This window comes from Scatophagus argus, chromosome 17 (genome assembly GCF_020382885.2).
Source record: "Scatophagus argus isolate fScaArg1 chromosome 17, fScaArg1.pri, whole genome shotgun sequence".
NCBI lineage: Eukaryota > Metazoa > Chordata > Actinopteri > Scatophagidae > Scatophagus > Scatophagus argus.
This window is the reverse complement of record NC_058509.1, coordinates 6,176,658-6,202,164: the sequence shown is the minus strand read 5'-3', so window position 1 is coordinate 6,202,164 and position 25,507 is coordinate 6,176,658. Positions and strand designations below refer to the sequence as shown.

Sequence of the window (25,507 nt, the reverse complement as noted above, 5' to 3'; positions counted from 1 at the left end):
ATGAGGCTTTGTATAAACTTCTTGTAATATCCCCAGGACTTTGAACGTATGTGGATGTAAGTGATGCTTTAACATGAAACTGCAGACTGTCCCTGTTAGGCTGGTCCTGAGTTGCTGCCCCATGAGAGGGAATTCAATGGTCCCGGTGTCATGTTCATGAATGAGGGGAAGATGAAGCTCTCATTTTACCAGTTCATCTAAGTCCCAGCCGTCTCGTGTGGTCATGAGCTCTGGGATGTTAAGTCATAGCTTAGACGACTGATGAAACCTGGTTTACCCCACTGACCATGAAATGGTACAAATGGATAGTTTTTTAGTGCTGCGGGTAAAAATAAATAGATTCAGATACTGCTGTAAGTGAACTAATAAGACACTTTTATTGTATATAAATATGATTCAAATTTTAATAACAACGAACTGGCAATTGGTTACAAAGAACAGCCTTAAGCAGGACGGTATCTAATGATGTTTTCATAGAAGGAAAGAGGAGATGACTTCCCTTCATATCTTGTGAGTGAGGTGTTCACTGTTGGAGTGGTTTCAAGTGTTGGACATCAAACACACCTAAGAGCTATTTCAAATTTATTCGCTGTCAGATATGTTTTTGCTCAGCTCTGATATAGAGGCTGTTTTATGACACTCTGAAGTACAGAGCAGAGAGCTTTTCTTCACACTGACACGCCATGTTGTCAGTCAGACTCTGAAAGTTTGTTGCAGTCAGATTTAATCCTGAGTCACGGCTTAGTTACATGCCACAGGCCGGGGTCTGAGGCTGGGGGGGTTGTATTCTGTACAGACTGTAAAGCTCCTTGAGTCAAATTTATGATTTTGGACCATCAAAGTACAATTCATTGAGTTTATTTAGACAAGGTGAATTTGGCCGTGGAGATGCACAGAGAGATGGTGTCTCAGATATCAGTTAAACGTAATCCAACAACAGAAAATAATCTTCCCTGCAAGAGTTCATAAGTAGTTTAATGTAATGTTTTAAAAGTTACAAGTCCTGTAGTTAAGGTTAGCAAGTGTGCTGTTAAAAAACAATGGCCAACAATATCTTGTTAAAGCCATGTAAACAAACTGGCTCACATCCTTTGAGTGCTTCACAATAAAAGCCAGCCCTCCATTCGAATGCTTTTAATGTGAAGCACCAGCAGTAGGACATTAAGAGACAGTAACGCTCTTTTACATGTATGGCATGCATGCAATTTGAATGTCGTAATGGCAGACCCTACCACCATCAATGAAAACTACAATATTGAAGTATCTGAGTGTCTATTGCAAAAAAAACACTATAAATACTATAAATACTCTATAAAGATACTATAAAGATTCCAGATATTTCTTTAATTGTGATGAGATTGAATGAGATTAATTTACGTGTTAAACAAATAAAATGTAAAAATAAATATGTTAACGTGTTTCTTTTGTCACAGTGCTGCATAGCATTGCTGAACTGAGCACTGGGACATGACACAGGTTCTCTTAACACTGACAAAACCCTGCCCCTTCATGTTTTGGCATTTGTCATCATAGATTATTTTTGAGTCCAGGATTAGGCTTAATCTCTACCTTGCAAAGAGGCACATCACGATGACATTAAAGCTCTGTGCGCGCATACCAGCCTCGGGTCGATGAAAACCAGATCCTGCATAGATGCAGGTAAACAGCCAGCAGTCGCACACAGTGCCTTCCAACAGTTCCCATATCTCACCAGAGTACAGTAGTTGTGGACAGTGGAGTGTAGGAAAGGTTCGGGTGAAACACATCATGCATTATTTAGGAGGCCTTTTTTAGTTTGCCTCGTCTATCATAGATTTGATTTGTTTGGATATGTGTGTGTATATTGAGTGAGAGAGAGCTTTTGTTCTTTCTTCAGAGAGACGATTGTGTTTACATTTGCTTTCACACATGCTTTCAGTGTGTGCGTATGTGCTGGCTGAAGCCCCTCTTTCTTCGCTTCTTCCCTTTGTATGTGCATTGTGCATGGCTCGGTACAGATTGTGCATGCCAAGCTGTCTGAGTGTGCTGCAATGATAATGGTCCAAGGTCAGGAGTGTCAGCAGTAGAGATGAGAATTGGTTATTTTTAAGAGGCCAGCTCAGCTCCCTTGGCTGCTTTTAAATGTTAACACTACAGTGAAACATTGCAGTGAACCCTGCTTTCAACTGCACTCAGCCCGGTCCAGAACAAATAGCATTTCCTTTTCACACAAAGCCTCCATACCTGCAAGGGCTGTGGTGAAAGCCTGCTGAGATTGTAGTAGACAAATAACCAAGTGCTTAGTCCAAATCGGATTGAATGCAATACTGGTCTGAAATAAAGAAATTTGTTTCAGGATTCCTGCAGGAAAAAAAAGAAGCTTTTTTCAATTTCAGTGACAGCACATAAAATACTGGACTTGAAAGTGAGAGTAATTTTGTCCTATTAGAGACCTGTGTATGGATGTGATAAATAACCTTGTTTATGATACGACCTTCGCACTATGCAAAGCATTAGCATGCAAATTGATTTCCGTCAAAAGATCCAAGTACATAGAGACTGAGAAGACAGGCTTCCACAACACACTCATCGCAAGCTTTCCACACATCCTGCAACCCTTACACATAGGAACCTGTCCTGCCACCTTATTATACAATATATATAAAAAAATAACTCATTATACTGTACAGTGGACTGCGTAGACAAATTCCCCTTTTTTTGAAGTGAAATATACCAAACACTTCATAGGGGAAATATACAGGATGTGCTGATATTGATTTTTAGCCACATCTCAGCTTTCTCTCATTAAACTTTTTTCTTTAATTAGTCTGCTTTTCCTCCTCTTTGTTATGACTCTTGATTTAATAAGGGTCCTCATGTTTACATTCAGTAAGTTTACACCAAACACCAAAACACATTGTGTCTCAAAAATACATTAAATCCTAACAAAAGTATTGAATGCATCTCCTTTCCTTTAACACACTTGCAAAGCCGATGTTAAAAAGTTTGAAACCTGCATTATTTATATGCATATTTACAAGCTTGCAGTTTTCTTGCCTTTTGTTGACGCAGTGCGGCATTTCTTGCCAAATTCATGCCAAAAGGGGAACACTGGAATAATGTGAAAATGCACAAGACCCATATCTCTATTAGCAGTCAGAAATGACACCTTTTTAATTTCTCTTTGGCCTTTTTGCCTTTATAGTACAGGCAAAGATGGACAGGAAAGGGGCAAATCTAACCCAGAACCCTGAAATATGGACACAGCCTCAGTACATGGGACGTACGCTCCACTACACCTTTAAACTTTACATTTCCTATAACAGATTCAGAACCTGGAGATGGCCAAGAGTTTCATGAGCTGCAAAAAAATCAACGATACAAAAGAAATTAAGAAAAAAGCTAATAATCGAATGCCTATTAACGATAACATAACAGTTATTGTTACTCTGCTTTGTAGCAGAAATGTTTCACTTGCCTTGCTGTTCGTTTGTGGGGATGGGTCTAATTGCTGGTGTTTGAGACTCTGTGGCTTACTTAGTTTGTAGTATTACCTGGTGTTTTCCTACTGGCAGAGCAGTTTTGACTTGGTTAACAGAATACATTATCTATCTGTTTTGTGTCCCACTTTAAAGTACTCCATACCCCTTTGGTGTTGTCTCATTCTTTTCAATCCAATGCTTTAGGCAGCCAAATTATCTGCACATCACCAGTGTCTTATCGCCTTGTTTATCCACAGCAGCTCTTTACAAGTAATCTAGTTGCACAGTTGAGCTCTCCGCAGTCTGAGTGTTTTAGTTTGGATACCACAAAATTAGCCAGCCAACTCCTCTGTGCCATTTTATGAGATGTAAACTGTGTATGTTCTGCCATATGATCAACATTCTCAGGCACAGTAACTTAGAGACAGTATATTTGTTTCGCCCAACCCTACCCAGAGGCTCAAACTTGAACTCATTAGCAAAGCAGCTTTTCAATCTGTCTCTCGGAAATCCAGTGTATGCAGCATATTTTGCTGTGATTTTTGCCCAGGCTGCCCAGCTGCACATTAAGGCTGCTGTAAGGACAACAAGCTTTGGGGAGTTAAAGCGGTTAGTCTGATCAGCAGAGTAGAGATGCGGCGGGGAACAGGGGAAGCAGATGTTTGTGGCCTGCCTACATCTGCCACAGCCACTCCAGCCAGATAGGGCATTTCTGGATGAGAGAGGGATGGTTGGGAGGAGGGTGAGGTGGCGGGAAAGAGGAAAGGAGATTAAAAAAAAAGGAGGGAGGAAATGGGTAGGAAGGGTTAAATGAAGAACAGGAACAGACAGAAGGGTTCTGTTATGTAAAAGGAGAGAGGGCAACGGGCTGTTCAGGTGGGAAAGGTGTTTGACGATGGATGGATGACCAAATAGATAGCTGTGTTTTCCGAGAGAATAGACGTGTGAAGTGGAGGGTGAAGGACGAAGGGACCCTGAGAGAAACAAACGGGCAGCTTGATGCAAGTAGTAAACCATTTTGTGTGGTGTTTTAGAGACGAATGAAACTGTGCGCAGTGGAAGCAGAGAGTCAGTGCGCCTCGTGATGTACAGACAGGTAAAAGATTGATGAAAGAATGGATTGATAGATGTGTAGACAGCTGCAGATTGTCAGAGTTAAGCCGCTCCCATTCAGATAGGGTCTTCAAAAGGAATAACAGAAGACTGATGAAATTCAGCTGCAGCTGGGAAAATAGGATGCCTTCTGTAACAGGATACCGAGAGAGCGAAGGGAAGATTGATGCTTAAGCGTAAAGATAAGTCTGAGCATGCCTCAAACTCTTCAGCTGATATGTCACACTGGTTTGGGATTGCTGGCTTCATATTTCCCCTAAGAAAAGCTGAAAGTAGATGTTTTTTTGAGACTTCTATCAAAATTTAAATTCACCCGCTGCTGTAAATAATGAGCAGTGATGTAATGCATCTTCATGGGAAGGGGTGATAGGCAGGGTGAGAGGACGGCAGGGTAATAGGATTCCAAATCCATGGATGGGGATTTTGGGTAGACTCTGAGTGAAATAACCTTGGAACAGACACCACCCTTGTTACCATTTGACAGAAGAGAGAGAGATCTGAAGAGAGCCATTGAAGTGTGTGTGTTCTGTGCTTACAAGAGGGAATAATGTAGAGTAGAAGTGTTGGCTCAGCTCTAAATGTCCATGCTCTCCAATCCCTACTTAATCCCTTCCGTAGCCCCGTCCAAAGCCCTGCTTCCACTACAGAGTGCAGAAGACTATTGACATCGCGTCTGTGACGTCACCGAGGGACATTTTGAAGCCGCTTGGTTTTGCTGCATGCTGTCATAGCCAGACTTATCGAGTAGGTTGGAGTGAAGTTGAAGTTTATTGCAGCAGGATTGCCATGTGAAACTTTTGTGAGACATACTAAGACTCTAACCTGTTGTGGAAACACGCTGTTGATTACTGGAGAGTAATTTAGGATCTTCCTGTTGCCATTTGGGTTGCAGCTAGTAATTATTTGCTGTCAAGTCAAGTCAAAGGTGGCTTCTTAAAATTCCTTGTTTTGTTGAACCAACAGTGCAAAACTCAGTAATATTCAGTGTACCATCATGGAAGAAAACTAGAAAATTTTTCTTAAAAATGACTTAAATAATGAATCGATTGTTAAAACTGCTGCAGAGAATTTTTATTGATTGGCTAAACAGTTAGTTGGCTTCTCATTTCTGCTCTAATTAGCAGGTTTCAATCCACTATAGTTGTGTGAATATTAAGAGGTGGGCACATTGAGATAAACAGCAGATGACGCTGATCCTCCAGTCAGGCACAGAAGAGTCCACAATGAGGCCAAACCACACCTTGAGTGATGGAAGACCCTTTTCTGGGGAAAAATGATGGAAATATGTTTGTTTTATGTATTAATGTTGCGGTCTTCTCCTCACATGCCTGACGTTTTCATCTCTTCAGTGGATATTAAAGTCACATGCTTCATCTACTTCATCATTAATTTGCCACATCCTTTTCTGTTACACTATGCTGTATTTTTCTTCTATCGATACACCGCCTTTTCTACCCCAGTCAAGTGTAGAAATTTAGGAGTTTTATTAAGAGTTTTTGGTGTTGGTACATAAAAACCGAGGCCTGTTTTGTGAGGCAGGATTGGTGGTTTGTGAAGTAACTGCAATATTAACTCTGGACTTTCAGTTTGACCACACTGGTTCACTTCTTCTTGGTTTACATTGCCATGGTAACTCATACTGCACACCTGACCTGCTCTGGAGCAGCTTATGTTGAGATGCGTATAAAAATAACATCCAAAAGCACCATCATTGTGCATTTGTATACTGATATCATCTACATGTATACAACATAGACGGAATGAGGCTCTACAGCCTTGTACTTACCAGATATGAAAGTACTGCCTTGAATTATGTTCCTATATTTATTTTTTATTTCCACCCAAGTCTATCTGACACCACCGGGGTTGCATCTGAAAGAAAAAGGTAACATGACTACATATCAACTGCGTATCGACATCCTATTCTACAGTAGTTTGCTCTGTGGCACCATCTAGCTGCCTTTAAATTAACCGCATATTAAACCTGAAAGCTAGTGACCCTGACCCTTGCGTTAGCTGCCACTTCAGCCTCATCTCATTCCCTCTAACTGCAGGCCTTTAACTTACATATTTTCAGTCAAAGCCTGAAGCCCACCCCCACCCCCACCCCCAACCTCAAGCTGTTGGCATTGAACAGGTAGTGGAAATAAAGATCAGAAGAGGCTGGAGTGGTGCTGGAAACAGCGGGATGAGTAGAGGAGGGGCAGATAAATGACTCCTCCATGATAATGTCTGCTGCTTTATGGGGTGTCCTGGCTGTGAGTGATAGCCTTGCTCTCGTTATCTGTCGATTGGGGTAATTGCTGTTTGTCGGAGTCTGGCTGACGGATGGTGATGCAATCTGCCCAGTGTTGGAGGAGGAGGTGGGTGGGAGGCATCACTCTCATCACTCTCCACAAGTGTCTTTACAAGGAAGAATGTTGTTTGTGACAATATGTATTTGAATATAAGTGTGTCTGCATGTGTATATTCTAACGGCGTACATGGGCCTGCGTGTAAATGTGCCTTTTTGTCCTTGTTGGCTCTTTATGTCATGTGTCTCAGGGCTCTCTCTCATGTATGTGGTGAGTTGCAGGTTGTGCAAATGCGTATGTATGAGGGGTTTATTTGAGCACGTGTGATAGTCAGCAGCGTTTGCATAAATGTTTAAGATGCATTAGCTATAATTCACTGCTGCCTAATGGGTTGCGATTGCTCAATCTCTGTGCTGCAGACCTCTGTTACCGTAGAATGTGATTGTGCATATCAATTCATGGTCCCCAGTCATCCACACTGTTTCTGCTCCAATAAAATAGACCAAATTCTGCGGCACCCAAGTGACCACAAATTACAGCCCTAATGAATATCCTACATTACTGGTCACACGCCAATTAATGAGAGAAAACAAAGAATATGACAAATAAATTTGCCTGCAGAATTTTTCACTGAGTGCTAATTTGGACAGAGCTTTGTGTATTGAGCGTCTTCCATTTTTGCCAGCTGTCTGTGGTGAGCGCTGTCCAAGTTGGTGGGAATCAGCCTCCTTTCTGCCTGCCTGACTGACTGATTGACCGGCTGGCTGTCTGGCTGAGTGACCGTGCATTTTGCAGAATGGAGGAAGCATGATTCATAGTGGCTCCACGGACTCCTTGATAGTCATTCCATCTGGGACGTGGGACAGGCTGTCTTGTCACTGGCGCATCACTCATCGTTTGTTCTCTTCGTACATCCGTTGCTCGCTCCGTCTCTTCATCCTTCTCTCTATCCCGAGGGCCTTGGAGGAGACCCTCTGCCCCAGGAAGGGGGTTTTGTAATACTGGACCTGTGTGACATGGCAGACCCCCACCGTTTACTATGCTGTACCTGCCCTACCACCCCAACTCCTCCCCCATTTTCCCTTGCCCCACCCTTCTGCTGCAGCCTGCCGCTGCCACTCGCCTCGCGTTTGATTTAATACCAGCCTAAGTGTGAATAAATTCCTGTCACAGCCCATTAAGGAGGCCTTGGAGAGATCTGGCCTGTTATTAATTCTCCACAGCTCCTCTCTTTCTCTCCCCGCTTTTAGTTACTATCTCTCCTACGCTGCTGCTGCTGCCTCCTCTCTCCCCCATGCCCCGCCCCCCTCCTCACCCTCCTCCACCACCTTATCCTCTCACACTGCACACTGCCTTGCTCTTTTAATACTCTGTTAATTACTGCGTCTGTCCTCTTTATACAAATGAGAAAGGGAGAAATTAAAAGCGGGGGGAGATGTTTGTAATTTTAAATAGAAAAGCCATCCACTGTCTGACTTTGCTCTTCGCTCCTCTCCAGACCTGTGTGCCATCTAGCTGCCGGCTCGGTGTGTATAATGAATTCCAGTGGCACTGGCGGTTAGTTTTATCTGAAGAGCGGGCGGGGAGTCTGCAGAGGCCTGATGATAAACAAACGCGACCTCCTAACTGTAATAAGACCGTGAGAGAGGGATGCAGCTTGGTAGGCAGATGCTTTCTCTCCCTCTCTCTGTCTGATTCCCTGTCTCCCTCCTCCTCTCTCATTCTCTTTTCTCAGTTTGTTGTTACACCCTTACTGTGCTCCTTTCTTTCCTCATTATTATACCCTTTTCCTCTTTCTTCCATCCCTCCATCGTTCCTTTCCCGTCCTCCACTTCCATGTTCAAGCTCCAGAATTAGTAGGCTGTGCACAGCAGGTTCCTGTACCTCTGTCTTATTAGCAGCCTCATATGTGGCCCATTAGAGGCTCTGTGGATGCCAAGGGCTTTTTAATTGTTTTGCTGGGGTCAGAGGAGCAGTGTAGCTGTAAAGCTGTTGCGGAGGAGGAATCAGAACTGATTTTCTTTTTTGGAGAGTAAGTTTTTTTCCTGGCATTTTGTTGTATTTAGTGTCAAGTGCAACCCCAATTATTTCTGCTTTATGTTACAGTGTTTAAGGGCTATGTAAGCAATTAGAGCAGCAGAGTTTTGTAAAACTATTGTCTGGCTGCGCCATGGTGGCTAGGACTGTTGTTTACATGAAAGGAGGGCAGGATGGAAGTGGAGAGCCTTTTTATTTGTACTTAGACCCTATTGTGCACATAATTTGCCAGGTGTGGTGTAGGTAGGTCACTTGTGTAACGTAAGTAAAAGACACACATCAAGGTAAGCTTTATATTTTTCTGATTCCTCTGAGACTGCTTTAAAGCAGGAAAGAAATGTAGGAGGCAGAATTGTTTACAAACCAACACGGGTAAGTTCACGTAAAAATGACCAAAGGTTCCAGCAAAGAGAGATGTTTTTAATTTAGCTTTAAAAGAGCCTTTAAATAGAAAACTCTCAGGTCACCAGGCACCCACTGGGAACATAAACGACAACAAAGGAAGAAAATTTACTTTAGAGCTCTTCTTAATTTTGTACATTTCTGAAAGGATTTAAGATTCAGAGGTTTATTTTTCACATTTACAAAATAATATTTGTAGTGGTAATAATAGTGTTTGGAGCTGCAAGAAATAGTTGTTAATCAGCCTATTTATGGGAAAGAAAAACTTTTCTGATAATTCTTTTTGATCGTTTTTCAAGCAAAAATGTCAATCTTTCACTCATTCTGGCTTCTGAAATGTGAGAATCTTCTGGTTTTCTTTATTTTGTGTTAGACTAAAGTGAGTGTCCTTGAGTTTTGGTCAGTCGTACAAATTGAGGAAATTGTGTCATATATATATTATATATGTATTATATGTATATTATTATTATTATTATTATTGTCTCCAGCCCTCTTGCTGTCTGCTGAATTCTGACCTTTGGACAAATGTTGTTTATGACCCGTCCTATTGATCCTATGTGGCTGAATGGCTGAAATATACTGAGGTTGCAGTGGTAGTTTATGTAGGAGTGGTGGGACTGCGCAGTCCCTGAAACATACCCCGTCTTCCTCCTCGCTTCCTAACACAATCTGGAATCCAAGTCTCTGTGGAGGTCAGGGTCTCTGGCTCCTCTCCAGGTCTTATCCAGGGGATGCACCACCTCCACTGGTGCAGAGATAGACGCTCAGCACTGCATGAATCTGCAGTGGCGCTCAGCCAAGGAACTGTTTCCAATTTAAATGTGTCCTGTGGAGTTTTCAGTGAAAGTAAACACAGTTTTGTTAAAATTAGATGATTCTCACCAGAACACATGGTGGTTTTAACAAGCTTGTTGCAAAGCCACACGCCTTATGACTTGGTTAGTAGCACTTAGTTAGTCCAGTGAAAACAATGCCATCTTTTCGTCTGCAGTTCTGCCACACTCAGCTCTGGTGCAGAAAAAAAAATGTCAGCCTAAAACCAAAGGACAAAGAATAGATATTCATTGTACTTTGAAAGTGTCTACTTTCTGATAGCATTATTATGCTATTTATATATCATTCTATCAGTGACATAAAATGGTCTTGAAATGACAATAATGTTGTTTGTCACAATTATTTCAGGGACAGTATATTGTCTGTGCTATTGATAGTCATCATTTTTGTGCTGGTTTATAGTTTTATACATTAGTGAGAGGGCTGGTTTCGTAAGCCAAAGTCGCTCCTGGTGACTGGGATCGATCTTGGATAACCACAGCTGGATGATATGAAAACAGAAACGATTGCCCCAACTGTTGTTCAAGGTTGATTTTCTTGTTTTTAAAATTCGTGACAGAGCTCATACTAGGATGACATGGGACTGGCTGATTGAAGTAACCAACAGGTATTCGTTTGGTCATCTACATGGTGGGTTATAGGCAGGAGTTTCGGTGCTAGGATCAAGTCGTATGGGTTTAGCAATCAGCATTGAGCAAAATATTTCATCTAATATCAGAACTGTGACATGAAAAGTAAAGAATAAACTGCAGCAAGTCTCTTGCTGTGCTGTTAATGTTCTGTGCATTTGTTTCCAGGTTTAGCTGTGGTCATAATTTGTTGTCAAGAGCTGATTAAGGATCTGCGCTGTGGCTGCCAAAGGGTGTATTATGTCGCCTGAAAGCCTGCTGTTTTTTTATTTTGTTTTTTTCCCCCATCACACCTGTCAACACTTTTCATTCTCCTTTTTTATGTAGGTAAGCTGCTTGCTCAGGTCCTGGCAGAAATATTTACATTTGAACTTAAGAAACTTCTTTGTGCGAATGTGAAGAATCCATTCACGAGGGCGAAGGACAAGTAAGACGCTTGTTCTCTGTGCACTCGGTTAGCAACATCTCCTGCGAGTGGATTGGTTGCTTTAAATTGGAATGAACTCTCTTTTATCTTTCCAGAAATCTGCTTGTCTGTCTCTTTTTCCTCGCCTTCCCTCCCTCCACCGCTGCCTTCAGTCTTAAAACGATAGAGGTAATTAGAGCCAATATTACTTTGGTTGGAGAAGTGCCATAGGGGAGCTGGTTTTAAGTGTGTGTGAGTGATTGTACCAATTTAACACATCACTGAGTCACAAGATGCTTTTGACGTCTGAAGAGCTGTTGTTGGCACCTGAAGAAGATTTAAATCAAAGGTTTTTTCAACCTCGTAGGAACCCTCCGCTGCCCAATTAAAAACCCTTGAAGTATCATGTTTACTCAGAGTGTGAGAGGAGGTGTTCATCTTGGCCTCAGATGATTTAAGCTCCTGACAGACATCTGAGAGAGATGAAAGAAAGACGTCCTGTCTGCTCTGAGATTGAGACGGCGGGGTATCACTCTGCAAGTGCTGGCTTCGTGCTCTCAGTGCTCACGTGTGCAAGTGTGCACAGATCATGCCTAAAGTACATGCAAACACATAGAGAGACAAATATGTGCTCGCTCACAATGCTCCCCCGTCGTCTGCTCCAGTCTACAGATCAGCCCTCCAAGCAATCTCTGCAGCTACTCTGAGGCTGAGCTCTGCTGTCATCTTTAGTCCCTGTCATAAGCTAGTTAGTTAGGAGCACAGATGTCAGTAAGGAAAGGCCTGTAATTAAACAGAGTGAGTAGGAAGCATCAGCGGTTTGGCTCTGTATAAAGCTGAGTGATGTAGAGTTGAACCTGAACTGGAGCCGGACTGATATATCTCAAGGCTGATCTTATTGGCCGACATATGATACAATGATACAATGATCAGCCACAACATTAAAGCCACCTGCTTGATATTTTGTGGGTCCCCTTTGGGCTACCAAAACTGCTCTGACCTGTCAGGGGAAGCGACACAGGACCTCTGGAGGTATTTTGTGGTCTCCAGCATTGTGATGTGGAATCCTTTGGGTCCTGTGCATTGATGGTTGAGCCTGCAGGTTGGACACGCCACCTGGCGGGAGGGTGGACTTGACTTATTCCAGTGCATACCACAGAGTCTCAATCAGGTTGGGATCTGGGGAGTCTGCAGGCAGTTGTTGTGGTCCTTGACACATTCCCTTTAAGTAAGTAGACATTCCTTTCAATTTCTTTGTATAGGTGACTGTACAGTGACAGTAAACATCTCATCTCATCCTATCTATCTTTTGAAATGTGATGGGGCACATTGTCCAGCTGTGGGGAGGCTGTAGCTGTTAAGGTGGGTGGTGTGTGTCAGAGAACATCCACATGATTGCCAGGACCCAAGGTTAGCCTGTAGAACAGATGATTGGTGTTATTCACTTCACCGGTCAGTGGTGTTAGTGTTTTGGCTGATTGGTCTGTATTTGAAATTGTAATATGACTGCATTTTTAATTTTTGCTTTTTAATTGTAACAAACGAAGATGTTTTGCAAAAAAAAGAAAAAGGATTTACAGTAGTTGTGAGCAGCAGAGAGAATTCATTTCTGAATGTCCTTTTTAGTCCTCAGTGGAAGAGTCTGTTTTTCTGTCATTTCCTTGCACTTAATTTTCTGTATATTAAGTGTTAAAGATATCTGCTCTGGGTCGCATTTACATTTACTATTATGTCACTTTCTCTCCCTGTCATCTTTGATTGTAAAGTTTATAGTTTAACTTTACTGTAGCCTACCTCTGTACATTTGTGCCAGCAAGGTCATTGCAAAAAAATGTACTAATTTGTTGTGTTGAAATGGAGGAAAATGTTTATGTGAAAATGGAATATTGGCAGATGTTTTGTCGTCATAGATGAATTGCTATGGTTTGGACCTCAAAAATCACATTCGTTGTGCTATACCCGATTAATATGCAGTCAAACCATTTTGAATCCCAGGAGGTTGAGATTTGATTTCCTTTCTCCTTATCAGTCCTCAAGCTGCTGTAGCTAATCTGCTGCTGTGTACAAATTAACCCATTTGCTCTCCTGAACTAAGTATGAACTTAGATATGCACTCAGCCACAACAGCTTACCGAATGCAAAAAAAGGTAATTACTGTAATTTGTGTGACTTCTACAATGAAATAGACATTTTTAATATGTAATGCCCTACCTAGTAAACATAACTGTATTAAGCTGGACTTTTTTGTACTGATGCGCAATTTTGCTGATGCTTAGGTCACTTGCATGGCTGCCCATCACTAGTTTTAAAGCAACAGCACTCCAACCTTCTTGCCCCTCATTTATTATCACTGGGAACCAAATCACAAAGGAAAGCACAATCGATGGGGCTACCTGGCTAAAACTCAAGTGCTTAGGGGAGAGCGTGGGGGCGCCTAGCCTCAGATACCTCTAAAAGGCTAAATCGATTGCAGCCGTTTTGCAACAGTCGGCTGACACAGCAGGCTTTCCACTTCAACGCTGAGGACGTATTGGAAGAACCCCGTCGGTAGGTGTATGCAAGGATGACAACATAGCTATTGTATTTCTGCCACCCTGGGAAGAGAGGGCTTTTATCTGCCTTCAGAATCCCTTTAAAGGGCTTCATTCCCCTGGGAAAGCCCATGCTAAACACAGAACACACTGGCACTTAAACCTTCCCATTGAGAAAAAGCCATAAAGTTTATAATGTCAATTAAGGCTTTTTTAAGTGATGTCAGGCAAATTAAAGCTGCTTGGCCCAGCTCCCTGTGGGTATACCGTCAGATGGTAAACCAGGGCCCACTTAGCGTCACAGGGTTCCCCAGGCAGGGCACAGAGCAGTAAGCAGCTTACTTACCCCCAACTCACTTGTGCTTTTAACAGGATTCCTCAGAGTGGGCAGTGTGTTTTCAACCAAAGTGACATTTCACTTTGCTAGAAAACAATTTTAGCACACAAGCCCTAGTGTTTTGCTTGAGTGCAGTCTGGGAGCACTGGCCATTTAAATCACATTTATTCGTTTAAAATGAACAGCAGCAGATATTGAGTTTGATGAAGTTGCAGCATTGACTCCCGTCTATACTGACATACACCGCTGGACTGGATTTGTTGTTCCTGGTGGGGGCGTGTCATGAAAATTCTGTCAGCTCTCCCCAGTTATCAGGAAAGTCTCCGGACAGGACGTACAGAAACAAGTCCCTGTGGAAATAATCATGTAAGACGAAAATATAAATGACAGTTGTGAGAGTTAAATTGAGGCGCTTCAGGTTGTTTTGTCAGGTGCAGGTGGCTGACATCCTCATTGCCATCACATTAAAAAAATGCACTCTCACAGACAAAAAAAAGTAGGTGACGCAATGTAAAAATGTCATCTTCCAAAAAAATTTGATAAGCAGAAGTATTGGGACACATGATCATTACACCAACAGGGACTGATGGCATTACATTCTAAATACACAGACAGCTTTGCAGCTCTAACAGCTTCCACTCTTCTGTGAAGGCTTCCCACAACACGTTGGAGTGTTTCTGTGGGAATTTTTTGCTCATTCATGCAGTAGAGCATTTGTGAGGTGACACACTGATGTTGGACCAAAAGGCCTGGCTAACAATCTCTGTTCCAGTTCTTCCCAAAGGTGTTGGATGGGGTTGAGGTCAGGACTCTGTGTGGGCCAGTCAAGTTCTTCCACACCAAACTCATCCAACCATGTCTTTATGGAGCTTTGCTTTGTGCACTGGGGCACAGTCATGCTGGAATAGAAAAGGGCCTTCAACAAACTGTTTCCACAAAGTTGAAAGCATAGCATTGTCCAAAATGTCTTGGTGTGCTGAAGCATTAAGATAGAAGTCAGGGGCCGAGCCCAACCCCTGAGAAACATAAAGAGGAGTGTCTGGATACTTTAGCCTATGTAATGTGTGTTTGTCAGGATTGAAATGATAAGCAGAACTAGTGATGGAATTTATTTTAATGTGTCTGTACTTGATGATGACGCACATCTGCTGCTGCCTTCAAGAAAGTGGAATTTTAGGCCTTGTCTGTTACAAAACATCATGTTTAGACTTTTGTGTATGAAGGTTAAGAATTGGTCCAAAGACGCTCATCAAGAGGCACTAAGACAGTGTTGTGAATCTGCTGGAGGACAATTAGTGATTTCTGTTGGTGTAGCTGTAATAGTATTTGTCTGGAGATTGATGGATCTGAGTGTTTAGCTTCAATTTAACAGATGAAATTCTGTTGAACTGTGATGAGGTTCATGAAGGCACCCCCACACACGCTCATTATTTTTAAGCAGTCCCACTTTTCTTTGGTCTTGTTATCACTGCTGGTCTTTCTGTCAGCCCACTCAGCTGTCAGCTACACAGCACCACAATTCTGTGACAGATCTTGAATCCGTTAGCGATGATGGATCTGCTCCTATAAACTTTAATCAGTGTGTACTCCAGAACAGTTTTCAAGAAATGTAAAATATTTTTTAAAAAATGTCCAAGGGACTGATGGTTTGATCCTCATTCAGAGTGGTATGTGGCTTTTAAGGACTAGGCCACGAGTTCACCGAGTATGGACTCGCCGACTCCAGATTTGCTCTTGACTAAAAATGTTGGCCCCTTGTGTTTGGTTTGTCCTCATTCTTCTGACTAATGAGGAGTTGCGTTTCCTTGACGACATTTTTCATTTTAGCATAATTTATTGGATCGCTGGTTTCTGAAGAAGCACCTTTTTCACATAGCTGAGACGCCTTTCCAAATTTTTGTCACACTCATTAGAAACCAAAGAACTTAATTAAATTTGACTTAAGTTTCTGCTAAGACGCCCACTCACTGTCTGAGGACATCAAGAGGTTATGGTTGGCAGTAATGCAAGGCAGTTTTGTTTTTAGAGTGTGTGGTGATGAAGGTTTCAAATCCGCCTTATCTCTGGCGTGGTGATCATATAGTAGATACACAGGTGTGATCCAGAACATGCAGTCCTCTCCTATGGAGAGGTTCATAGCCTCTAATTAAATCCAAATCACATCTTTTCACAAATGTTTTTCAGTGCTTTCTTTGGTAACAGTGTTGTGTGTCTCAGTGTAAGAGCTATGTCAGAGATTGTACTGTGCTGAAAGCGTGCAGGGCTTTCATCATGTATTTCACCACTGCTCGCTGACATTAATTAACCCCTTCCTGGTTCATTTTTTTCCGTGTGCTGCGAGGGACATCTGGTTTGGCTCCTCGCTTTGGCTGCTGTGTTACAGCTGTAGAAGCCGTAGAAGCTAAAGTAAAACCAATGCCGTGGGAAACTGGAAAACGACTTCATGACTCAGTAAATACCAACTAGCTGGATGCATGAATGTTACCTGAGGGTTGAAATGTTGTTGCACTGCTGCAGGTCACAGAATGTGAATCTGGTGGGCAGCTGAGGCAGAGCACCTTTCTTTCTCAAGATGGCATAAAGTCCTCACTGTAATATGAAAGACATTAGATAAAAATATTTAAACACGGGACTTGTTGTTCCCTTCATGCATTTGGCAGTTGTTTCATTAACTTTGCTGAAGGTTATCTACAATATTTAAGGTAATCAATCTAGTTAATGTCCTTAAGGTTAGATGATGTAGGAGAGATTGTGGATGAAGTATTCCATAAGGAGTTAAAGGAATTGGAACTGGACTGGAACCCGTCCCTACTCTACTCCACCCCCCCTTTTCCTCCATCTGTTCTTCCTCTTTTTCTCCTCATCCCTTTTTCTCGTCTGCTTTATCTCCTCTTTCTCTTGCTTGTTGTTCCTCTGTCTTAGTTCCTCTCTCCTTCACCTCTTCTCATCTTCTTTCTCATTCATCTCATCTCCCCTCTTCTTTCTCCCCCATTTCCTCTCCTCTCACCCATCTCATTTCCTCCTCTCCTCTCCTTGCTTACATCTTGCTTTCTCCCCTCTTCCTCATCCATCTCCTCTCCTCTCCCTAATCCCTCCTCCTCGCCCACAGACACTTACACTTGTAATTCCCAGCCAGATCCGTTGGAGTCAAAGCTGTGATTTCAGTCGCCAGCGACAGAGCGGATTAGCAGGAGGAATCCTGAGTGAAGGCACGTTTTCGCTCCACTTCCTGTATTCCCCGTCTCTCCTCCTGCTTGTGTGTGTGTGTGTGTGTGTCATCTTAATCCAAGTTGTTTCTTCCTCGCCATTATCTCCAAGCCCCTCATCAAAAAGCAACGCTGGTGTTCTTAATGTGCTCGAAGAGCGTGGCGGTCGTGTTTTTTAATCATAAATGAAAACGGGTTAAACGGCTAAAAAGCAGATTAATGCCTCTTTTTATTCATATGATAATCAAATTACAAGATTAGCTTGATTTTTCTGTAAATGTTTAATGCATCAAAAAAGAAAACACTCCCCAATCAGCTTTAATGCTGGAGATAATGCAACAGAATTAATTAATATAGAAATGCCAATTATCAAGCTTGATAAGCTCAGAGACGCCCCTTTGTTCGATGGCCTACATTTGACAAATCCCAATGTTTACAGATTACGTTGTTTTGTTGAGATGTTGCATCCGATTTGTCACTGTCGAGCAGTGATGTAGCGAAGTTGCAAAAAATCCATTCACTTTTAATTTAAAGCAATCTCCGGCGAGCCTATGATGTTAGTGTGTGACTAATGGATTTCAGTTCAGGGAATGTCTGTTGGTGGCCTGGGCCAGGATCTGCCTTGACACGACACACAGAGATGCTGTAGTTCGGGCTTCTCTTGTGGCTTCAGTGTTTCAGTGGAGCAGAATTTTAACGAAGCGAGTTCAATGAAAAATTCATCCTTTTTTTTTTCCTCCTCCCTTTAACTACAGACTTTCACCCTTGTAGTGAGGACAACTTCTTTGATCTGATTTGAACGAAAAGGGAGAACGGGAGCGTGTTAAGGGGAATCTGAGGGAGGCAGACAGGGAAGGGTGGAGGAGATGGAGTAACAGTGCTTAATCTGTCCTGATGGCCAAGAGTCCTCCATCTGTTTTCCTGTTGTTCTGTTTTTACAGGCTTAAGCTAATGATGGAGTTGCTGTCCTCCACTTCTAATCCTTTCCCCAAACGTGAACGCACTATCTTTGTAAAATCTGTGTTTATCTTATCACGGCGATTCAAACTAATCGTCCGGTCGCCTTGAGGTTGATGATGGAGAAAGAAGCAGATGCTGTCAGGTCGAAAGCTGCAGATGCTAATGACGCTAATGTTCTTCTTTTACATGAACTGAGAATGATGACGTCTGATAACCCGCAGCTTCACAAGCTTAAAAACAGACAAACACTTCTAGGTCAGACTGCATTACGACTCCAGTTAGACCGAGTTCATAAGCAACTTTTTTCCTTTTTTGCAGTAAAGACAGCTACTCTGTCATGTCCATCAGGCTTATCTGAAGTTACAGGGAGTGGAATCGGATTTGTTTTTGACCCTAACGCCCCCCCCCCCCCCCCCCCCCAACCACAATGTTTAATCTCCTGAGATGACAGGTTGCCAAAACTCTGTCCAATGACCGACTCGTGAGTTGGTGTGACGTTTGTTTACAAGACCTGCTTTAATTTCAGCTGGACTGTGTCTGAAAAACAGACCTCACCCCGGCTTGTCCTCTGCCCAGATGTGCTGTAAGTGCACCTGAGAGCTTCCTGTGGTTGGACGGTGTTAATTTACATGACCTTCTCTGATTACAGACACACACACACACACTCTGTACTCTGTACTCTCTGTTTGGGATGGATTAACATAATTTTAATTTTAAGTTAACATAAGGTTGTAAGGTCAAGTCAGCATCCAATAAAATAGTTCATGCAATGTTTCAAATGAACTACCAGTGAAAAGACGCTTTGGAAAATACTTTGAGAAAAAACCTATGGAATCAGCGTGTCAGAGCTTCCAGTTTCACAGCCACGACACGCCTTCAGCTGCCTTCACATTAAAATGCATATATCATGAACCGCATGCAGGAAATGGCAACACATCAGCAGTAAGAGTGAATCTGAAACAATTTTTTTCACTCTTTTACAATATTTTATAGACTGATTATTTGTAAAAAATAATTGACTGATTAATGCATTGTGAAAATTGTTATTAGTTACAACCTTAATCAGCAGTAACACTCAGCTCACTGCAGAAAATTGAACGGAGCAAACTGGTCACTGTTTTCCAATACCTGTTCTGCTTAATGAGGTCAGTATAGGCACTGATACTCATCCACTGGATTGAATTAGTACATCCCTAACACACACACACACACACTCACTCACTCACTAAAAAAATAAGGTTATTATAATGTGCAGCCACACCCTCACTCTCCCATGTTGATGTTCACACACACACACACACGCACATCAGAGCATAAACACTTCCAAAGTTGCATGCTTGCGCCCACACACACACACACACACACACACACACACACACACATTTCCTCCCTCTGTATCTCCTCTGTACGTGCCGATCTCCATTTCCATTTCGGGTCACTGTGCTTTTCCACTCTTTCCTCCGCCAGCCCTCCGACGCCTGCCAGCATTTCCAGGTTATATGAAGCAGGAAGGCAGTCTGCCAGTCCGCAGGAGGCCTTCGGAGACAGGAGCTCAGACAGCGCTTCCTTGTTTACTTTCATGAGTTGTTGACTGGCCGCCCTGCCGCGGCTGATGCGGTGTCAGAGCGTGTCAGAGGAGGCCTACTGCGGATTGAAAAGGCATCAAAACATTATTGTGGGGCCTGGCCGTTGAGTGGCAGGCCGAGAAATGAGGAAGTGCATCCGCTGGATTCCTGTAGAGGTGTGTGTGTGTGCGTGCGTATGTGCGTGTGTGAAGGTTTTGCACTGAGAGGGAGCTCTCTTCCTCCGGTTTGCTCTCTGTAGTATACCCTCTTCCAAACATCGCTTTATAGGTGTGAAGGATTAGAGCTACGCTAATTATGAGGTTATGAATGGAATAATGTCTCCCTGAGGTTGCAGAATCGTTTCTGTGATAATAGCAGTCTTGTTATTCATATATCAAGATATGCCAGCGAGCCTTTCATATTGAATGTGCCGTGAAGGCTCCGCTGCCTCCATAGCCTTGTAGAAAACATGGAATTTCCTGTTTGGTTTCAAAGAAAGCAGAGTAAATTTTTAGTTTTTTAATTTTATTTTTTTTCTAAAGTAGCAAACAGGCAAATTTCCCTGTTTATGTTTGAACACAGAGAGGAAAAATATATCTGTGACTGAGCTCTTCTTGTAAGCTTCTCAGCTGTTTAGCAGTAGAGGAACAGTGTTGTATTCATTGTTCCAAAAAAAACACTGAAATTACAAAATTGCTTGTGGTTATCGTCTCATTAGCGCCGAGTAGATGACCCACGTTATTTCAACACTTGCTCGTCAGAGTAATGAGGCCCGTCCCATGTAATACAACCACATCCACACACACGCACACACACACACAGAATAAAAGCGAAAGAGGCCGAGGTACAAAGTGGAAGAAAGAGGAGAGAGAAAAGAGTGAGGGAGACTGGAAGGCTTCCAAATGTTCCACTCTGGAATATCTTCAAGGACAATCAGCTAAACAGTTGATATTAAGAGGGCTGTGTGAAATCGATTGCTCAAGGTGTTATCTGCGCAGCAAAAATGGTTGGTAATTAGTCATGGCTAAAGGAGTGTTACCGAGACAGTGAGATGGATTTAATCTTAATAGATTTCACTGCACTGCAGATACAGTAGCTCTCTCTCTCTCTCTCTCTCTGTCTCTCTGGCTATCTATCAGAAGAAAAGCAGCCGAGGAAGTAGCTGTGATGTACTGCTGTTGCTAAATTTGCCCAAACCTTCAAATGTAGATGCTTTGCCGGAGTTGCTTGTTCAAAGATGGCACATATTTGGCATCCTGTCTCTCTCTCTGTCTTCAGCAGCAGCTCGGGAGTCATTATTTGTTTATGTGTAGAGCTTCTGCAATGAGGTGCTTCAGTCCTCGGCAGCTGTTGACTCGGAGATCTTGTTAGAGCATTCGGAGGCAATCAGCAGACAAAACCCTCAGTGACTTAACGGGTTGTTTGCTCCGCTGTGATGTACCTGTACACCCCCACCACCCCACCCCCACCTACAGCAGGCCAGATGTGTTTGTTCAGAGATTAGAAGAGGCCAGCATTTGATGAAAATAACTGAAGCACTCTGTATTAGGGGAGAGGCCAGTGGGCAGGTGGGAACATTTTATGTATTATATGCTGGAGCGAGAAATACCTCAAGTTAAATGTGGCTTTCAAACTTTTATCAATCCCCATTCTTTGCAAACTCTGAGCAAAGCGTTAAAAGATAAGGCAGGTGTTGTTCTGTATTTTTCTTGTTGTCAAGAAAAGCCATGAAAACAACAAAGCGAGCAGTAGTTAGCACATCTCTGCGCCGCCGCTCACCCGCTTGTCTGTCCACCATGTTGGCCCAAACAACCACTTTATGTCCGACAGTTAAACTTGTGAAATGAAAAATATTTTGTACAGTCACATGTTCAGGAGTTTTTAATGAGAGAGAAGGAATAAGGTGCCGCTGTGGGTATTTTAATGTGGTAAATTTATTTATGTTTTCATGCAAAACCCATGTCAGGCGCATATTTTCATGTGTGTGTGGGCGGGTCTTTAATCCTTTACATGCACTATTTTGTTACTCTCACTAGACTTCCTGGATCATATTTCAGGTCTAATCGATACCAAAAGCAGCACATCCTCCCCCCTGTGCCGTGATTTTAGGCCCGTTTTCGGTATGAATTCCTGCTAAGCGCAGCCTCGCAGGGCTGCAAGTGCGGCTGCAGACACTTAGTCTGAAAAAGGCTCAGAAATGTCCTAAAACAGCTGGGCAGCGTAGGTTTTAGCAGATGTTGCTCAGACAGGAATAAATCGGGAATCTGTTGGAGGCAGATTTGGTGTTTGAGCGAGTATTTATGGTCCTCCGAATAAACTACAGAGCAACAGTGGCTTCATCAGCTACCCAGAAGGCACTCGTTAGTGGATGAGATCATTGTAGCTTTTGGTATTTTCTCATTTATCGCTTGTTGACAATAGAAATTTTGGATGTATGTATTTGTTTTTTTGGACGTTTACCTAAGAATCATCAGTCTCCATTTTCAAAGCAAAAAAACTTAATTGTAAAAAAATAAAATAAAATTGTAATTGGATTTTGCTCGACTGCAACAAATATTTCATCTCTTGCTTGGATTGTTTTTAAGGAATAACTTGAATCGATGCTACATTTGAAGATGGGAAAACTTGTTTCTCGCAGGACGTCCTGCGGGGCGAAACCTCCAAGTTCATTTTCTCATGGCAGCAGCAAAACAGCCGAGTCATTAGGAAGGAGACTGCATCTGGAACCAGTTCCTCCTCAGTAATACGCTGAAGTAAATTATATTTTACAAGGACTCACAGTGGTATGGGAAGTGTGAAGCCTACGCTGTGTGGATAGCAGGATGCTTAAGAAGTGCTGATGGGAAACACTTGTTTTGGCAGTACGGTGTAGCAGCCCAAATCCGCCTCCATGGGACTTTTGAAAACCAGAGCTGTGTGCAACTTTAATATCCTGTATCCTGTAAGCCCTGGATGATTTGTTTCCTGCCGAAATCGTAATTGCTTTGTTGTGTGTTTTGTCAGTTGTTGGACCTTTTAATCTTTTGTAGTTTAATTGTTTCAGCAGACATAAAGGTTTCATTTGCCTTTTTTTTTTCTTCTAAATTTTGTTTTGTTTATTTCAATTTTTTTTTTTGTTTGTTTGTTTTTTTTTTTTTTTTTAATTTTGTGTTGTCTTTTTTTTTTCTTGCAGAAACTCAAGCAGAAGAACCAGCAGCTGAAGCAGATAATGGACCAACTCCGCAACCTCATCTGGGAGATCAACTCCATGCTGGCTGTCAGGAGCTGAGCCTCACACACGCGCACACACACACACACACACACACACACACACACACACACACACACACGCGCACACACACACGCACACACACACACACACACACACTAGAAGTAATAGACAAGAAGATGTGGTTGTTAACTGGACGTGTGACAGGGTACCACAGACTGGCTGAAGCTGCACTTTACAGAAGAAATGGGGACTTTGGCAATATCAGCCCGAGAGGCGAAACAACAAGAAGAGACAAATGAAGACGAAAGGGCTCGACGCCACAGGAGAGGGCCGAGGAGGCGCCGGGGGACAGGCCGCTGGTGGCGTTGGGGTAGGCGACGGCAGAAAATATTCTGTCTACCTCGATACATTTCAATCAGCATTAAGACTGACTTTATCTCAACAGTTGATATATTATGTTTTATCTGTTTGTAGGTACTAGCTGGGTAGAGGGGCTTTGCCTGTAGAGACACATTGATATATTCTATTTAATCCTTAAACTCTGTACATCTGTTATTTACTGATTTCACAGTGAAGAGTTTTTATACCCCTAAGAGTTTTTATGCCCTTTAAAACTTTAATAAGAAGGACATTCACTGTGGCAAAATTATGAGTCTTTTTTTATTCTTTTTTCCTTCTATATTAATCGATGTAAACTCATCAGTTATCTGCTCTCTATTGGACCTGACGTGTTATTTACGATGCCTTGTTAGGGACTCTGCTGATCTGTAAATCTTGCTGCGATTTTTTAAAAAAGCAGTCAGTGCTGATTTGTGTTGTGATTTTTGTTCGTCAGTGTATCAGACGCGTATTTATCAGCCATCTGAGGATCACAATGTTCAGTCGACAGCGATAATCTAAGATACAAAACACTCTCAGCCCCAAAAGTAGACGTGTTAATGACGCGTTGCGCTGCGGCTCCCTGACACTTGGAAATACTGAAGAGCGCTAACATCCACGTGTGCGAGAGACAGCTGGGACATAAACATAAGAATATGATAGCAAAGCTGATTTAAGAGCTTAAACCTGATATTATTTACCTAAAGGTTGATCTTAGTGAGCTGTAGGTAAACAAGGCGTCAGCTTCGTCCCAATCACATGAACTGAAGCCTGACTCGCGCCGGTCATACAGATCAAAGTTTGAGAGATTAGAACAATTAGACAACCATTCAGGCCGACTACAATTATTTCAAAACACATAACATGAACAAACAGTCAACAATAAACAAAAACAATTTAAGAGTTGTAACTGTGTAAAAATCTACTCTCTCCATTGAACAAACTGCAACTTTTCTGCACCCTCTTGTTAACTTATTAGTCATCGTCTGATACATCTGAGATCAGCAGATATTAGTCTCAGCCTGGCCAACATTATAAACGTCGGCCATCAGTAATTTTCAGCAAATAAAGGAATTAATTAACTTATAAATACATAAACCCCTCGATTTTCAGGAGTGCTTCTTGTTTTTCCATGACTTCACGCCGAGTGTTTGGGAAGGGAATAAATCTGACCACTGAGGCACAGCACGAGTGAGCAAAGTTTGCTTGATTGCTGCAGAAATTATCGGTTGTGACGTGGATCCAAATCGTTTTCCCGGCTGTCGCTGCGAGGATCTTTGGTTAATGCAGAGAGTGAGAGAGAGAGAGAGAGTTTGCACTTACATGCTGCACAAGGTCCATTAAACACTTATTTAATTTTAATCAGCTTATAGTCATTAATGAACATCCCTTCTCTGCCTGCCCCTAACAGGTTAGCGAAGTTGATAAAATGCTTTTACCCCGAGGCCCAAAAACGTGTCACTGCGATAATTAAAAGCTACCGAGGTCCCTCCTCTGAGATAAATATGGACCCTTTTTAAGGTCCTTAGGAGGCCAGATAATTCAACTAGGGGGAGCTTTTGGTCTGTTTATGTTTTTGTATTTGTACTCACACCTTAAAAAAAAAAACAAAACAGAGTAAGAGACATAAACAGGAATTCACCAGGGACCTCATTCAATAGAAAATGTGAAACATGAGCTAAAATCTGAGTACATGTGCTCACGCACTCATGTGGCACCGCTGTCAGGTCACCGATATTCATGAGGAAAATCTGCGTCTGATATGGGAGCTTTAAATAATTCAGAGCCAAGCCGCGGTCATATCTGTGATGTGTTATGAGGCTGTTGTCCTCAGGGAGACGCAGAAGGACAGACGCGGCGCTGAAGCAACGAGGAGGCTTTCAGCAGAGTGGAAAAAAAAAAAAAAATCAATGCTCTGAGTAGTGACTAATAAACCCCTCCTCAGTGGTCTAATACAGGAGGTGGTTATTATATCTCTGAGGGCGATGCAGCATTGAGGGACTATAATTACTGTACAAATGGAGTGTGTTCTCATTCAGCAGAGGCAGAGGTCAGGGGCTGAGCGCTGGTCCGTCCACGCTGTGTCGCAAACGATGAAACGAATTTAAAAAAAGAAAAGTGCCGGGTTACACTGTGATGTTTA

General features: G+C 42.5%; 1 protein-coding gene across 3 annotated transcripts in view; it reads left to right on the top strand.

Annotated features, from left to right (window-relative positions):
• med30 (mediator complex subunit 30) overlaps positions 1 to 25,507 on the top strand; it is a 36,057-nt gene that overhangs the window by 8,018 nt on the left and 2,532 nt on the right. For 2 of the 3 annotated variants that reach the window (XR_006845860.1, XR_006845859.1), the window contains exon 5: positions 22,948 to 23,356. Coding sequence is in view for 1 of the 3 variants with exons in the window: in XM_046417461.1 (XP_046273417.1) it covers positions 22,948 to 23,043 (96 nt within the window). In the remaining 2 variants the exon portion in view is untranslated. Of the gene's footprint in view, positions 1 to 22,947; positions 23,796 to 25,507 lie in introns of those variants that run through there. The other variant, XM_046417461.1, reaches the window with a different exon arrangement.